This window comes from Argopecten irradians, chromosome 10, assembly GCF_041381155.1.
Source record: "Argopecten irradians isolate NY chromosome 10, Ai_NY, whole genome shotgun sequence".
In the NCBI taxonomy this organism is placed as follows: Eukaryota; Metazoa; Mollusca; class Bivalvia; order Pectinida; family Pectinidae; genus Argopecten; species Argopecten irradians.
The window spans coordinates 37,852,434-37,856,824 of NC_091143.1; the positions used below are offsets into that span (position 1 = coordinate 37,852,434).

At 41.0% G+C, this 4,391-nt stretch overlaps 1 protein-coding gene across 1 annotated transcript; it reads right to left on the reverse strand.

Annotated features, from left to right (window-relative positions):
• Nucleotides 1-516: 516 nt before the first annotated feature.
• On the reverse strand, nt 517-2,674 carry LOC138332697 (uncharacterized). Its single transcript, XM_069280687.1, has 2 exons — nt 2,539-2,674; nt 517-887 (listed from the first exon to the last, which is right to left on the reverse strand). Exons 1-2 carry the CDS (start codon nt 2,672-2,674, stop codon nt 517-519), a joined length of 507 nt encoding a protein of 168 aa, XP_069136788.1.
• Nucleotides 2,675-4,391: the final 1,717 nt, after the last annotated feature.

Here is a 4,391-nt window from a genome sequence, read left to right on the forward strand (position 1 = left end):
TGAAGGATACGCGGTGATATGGAATGTGTTTTCCTCTATTCAAATCTTCCATCTTATGCTGAAAGAAGGCTTGCTTGGATATTAACTATATCGTGATATGGACTAACGCAAGATCAGTGAGACAAGCTATATTGAAAATGTACGTATATTTGTTGTTATTATTTATTTTCTTAAATGCATGCGTCAATCGTTTAATGTCGTCCTATTTGATCATTAATTGTATTCTGTCTTCTCTAATTATATCTCATTTCGTCTTCGATGTTTTCCAGTGGTATGTCTTTAATTCCACGTAATGCATAATAACAACACACGATGAGGAATATCGATCGGTATTATGAAAGATTCACGTAACACACAACTTTCCTTATACCTTGTCACTACCTGTCAGTAAAACGTACTCCATCAGTATGAAATACACCGTCAGTATTACATATACCGTCAGTATAACATACTCCGTCAGTATAACATACTCCGTCAGTATAACATACACCGTTTGTATCACATACACCGTCAGTATTACATATGGTTACCGTCAGTATAAAATACAACTTCAGTATTACATATACCGTCAGTATCATATACGCCGTCAGTATCACATACACCGTCAGTATCAAATACACCGTCAGTTTCACATACACCGTCAGTATACATACTACCGTCAGTATCACATACACCGTCAGTATAACATACACCGTCAGTATCACATACACCGTCAGTATACACATACACCGTCAGTATCACATACACCGTCAGTATAAATAAACCGTCAGTATCACATACACCGTCAGTATCACATACACCGTCAGTATCACATACACCGTCAGTATCACATACACCGTCAGTATCACATACACCGTCAGTATTACATATACCGTCAGTATAACATACTCCGTCAGTATCACATACACCGTCAGTATCACATACACCGTCAGTATAACATACACCGTCAGTATAACATACACCGTCAGTATTACATACACCGTCAGTATCACATACACCGTCAGTATCACATACACCGTCAGTATCACATACACCGTCAGTATAACATAACCGTCAGTATCACATACACCGTCAGTATAACATACACCGTCAGTATAACATATACCGTCAGTATCACATACACCGTCAGTATCAACATACACCGTCAGTATAACATACACCGTCAGTATCACATACACCGTCAGTATCACATACACCGTCAGTATTACATATACCGTCAGTATCAACATACACCGTCAGTATCACATACACCGTCAGTATCACATACACCGTCAGTATCACATACACCGTCAGTATCACATACACCGTCAGTATAACATACACCGTCAGTATACATACATATACCGTCAGTATACATACACCGTCAGTATCACATACACCGTCAGTATAACATACACCGTCAGTATAACATACACCGTCAGTATCACATACACCGTCAGTATCACATACACCGTCAGTATCACACATACACCGTCAGTATAACATACACCGTCAGTATCACATACACCGTCAGTATCACATACACCGTCAGTATCACATACACCGTCAGTATCACATACACCGTCAGTATCACATACACCGTCAGTATCACATACACCGTCAGTATCACATACACCGTCAGTATCACATACATTATCACATACACCGTCAGTATCACATACACCGTCAGTATCACATACACCGTCAGTATCACATACACCGTCAGTATAACATACACCGTCAGTATTCACATACACCGTCAGTATCACATACACCGTCAGTATCACATACACCGTCAGTATCGATATCACATACACCGTCAGTATCACATACACCGTCAGTATCACATACACCGTCAGTATCACATACACCGTCAGTATCACATACACCGTCAGTATCACATACACCGTCAGTATCACATACACCGTCAGTATCACATACACCGTCAGTATCACATACACCGTCAGTATCACATACACCGTCAGTATTACATACACCGTCAGTATTACATACACCGTCAGTATCACATACACCGTCAGTATCACATACACCGTCAGTATCACATACACCGTCAGTATCACATACACCGTCAGTATAACATACACCGTCAGTATCGATATCACATACACCGTCAGTATCACATACACCGTCAGTATCACATACACCGTCAGTATACCATACTCCGTCAGTATCACATACACCGTCAGTATTACATACACCGTCAGTATAACATACACCGTCAGTATAACATACACCGTCAGTATCACATACACCGTCAGTATACACATACACCGTCAGTATCACATACACCGTCAGTATCACATAAACCGTCAGTATCACATACACCGTCAGTATCACATACACCGTCAGTATACATACACCGTCAGTATCACATACACACGTCAGTATCACATACACCGTCAGTATCACATACACCGTCAGTATCACATACACCGTCAGTATCACATACACCGTCAGTATCACATACCGTCAGTATCACATACACCGTCAGTATCACATACACCGTCAGTATCACATACACCGTCAGTATCAACATACTACCGTCAGTATCATATACACCGTCAGTATCACATACACCGTCAGTATATAACCTCAGTATACATACACCGTCAGTATCACATACACCGTCAGTATCACATACACCGTCAGTATCACATACACCGTCAGTATACATATACCCGTCAGTATCACATACACCGTCAGTATCACATACACCGTCAGTATACCATACACCGTCAGTATCACATACACCGTCAGTATCACATAACCGTCAGTATCACATACACCGTCAGTATCACATACACCGTCAGTATCACATACACCGTCAGTATACATACACCGTCAGTATCACATACACGTCAGTATACAGTCATATACATACACCGTCAGTATCACATACACCGTCAGTATCACATACACCGTCAGTATATCACATACACCGTCAGTATAACATACAGCGTCAGTATCTCACATACACCGTCAATATATCACATACACCGTCAGTATTACATACACCGTCAGTATCACATACACCGTCAGTATAATCAATACACCGTCAGTATAACATACACCGTCAGTATCACATACACCGTCAGTATAACATACACCGTCAGTATAACATACACCGTCAGTATCACATACACCGTCAGTATAACATACACCGTCAGTATAACATACACCGTCAGTATCACATACACCGTCATATCACATACACCGTCAGTATATACATACACCGTCAGTATAACATATACCGTCAGTATCACATACACCGTCAGTATCACATACACCGTCAGTATCACATACACCGTCAGTATCACATACACCGTCAGTATTACATACACCGTCAGTATCACATACACCGTCAGTATCACATACACCGTCAGTATCACATACACCGTCAGTATCACATACACCGTCAGTATCACATACACCGTCAGTATTACATACACCGTCAGTATAACATACACCGTCAGTATCACATACACCATCAGTATAACATACACCGTCAGTATAACATACACCGTCAGTATCACATACACCGTCAGTATCACATACACCGTCAGTATAACATACACCGTCAGTATCACATACACCGTCAGTATAACATACACCGTCAGTATCACATACACCGTCAGTATCACATACACCGTCAGTATCACATACACCGTCAGTATAACATACACCGTCAGTATAACATATACCGTCAGTATCACATACACCGTCAGTATAACATACACCGTCAGTATCACATACACCGTCAGTATCACATACACCGTCAGTATCACATACACCGTCAGTATACCATACACCGTCAGTATCACATACACCGTCAGTATCACATACACCGTCAGTATCACATACACCGTCAGTATAACATACATCGTCAGTATAACATACCGTCAGTATCACATACTCCGTCAGTATAACATACATCGTCAGTATCACATACACCGTCAGTATCACATATACCGTCAGTATCACATACACCGTCAGTATCACATACACCGTCAGTATAACATAGACCGTCAGTATCACATAAACCGTCAGTATCACATACACCGTCAGTATAACATACATCGTCAGTATCAAATACACCGTCAGTATCACATACACCGTCAGTATCACATATACCGTCAGTATCACATACACCGTCAGTATAACATACACCGTCAGTATCACATACACCGTCAGTATCACATACACCGTCAGTATAACATACACCGTCAGTATTATTACATATACCGTCAGTATCACATACGCCGTCAGTATCACATACACCGTCAGTATCAAATACACCGTCAGTATAACATACACCGTCAGTATCACATACACCGTCAGTATAACATACACCGTCAGTATCACATACACCGTCAGTATCACATACACCGTCA

Bases quoted from the DNA above. Each gene is read 5' to 3' on its own strand.
- LOC138332697 (XM_069280687.1), bottom strand. From the start codon at position 2,674: ATGTATACTGACGGTGTATGTGATACTGACGGTGTATGTGATACTGAC. The intron at 888-2,538 runs GTATGTTGATAC...ATACTGACGGAG, and splicing joins TGTATATGATACTGACGGTA to TATGTTATACTGACGGTATA.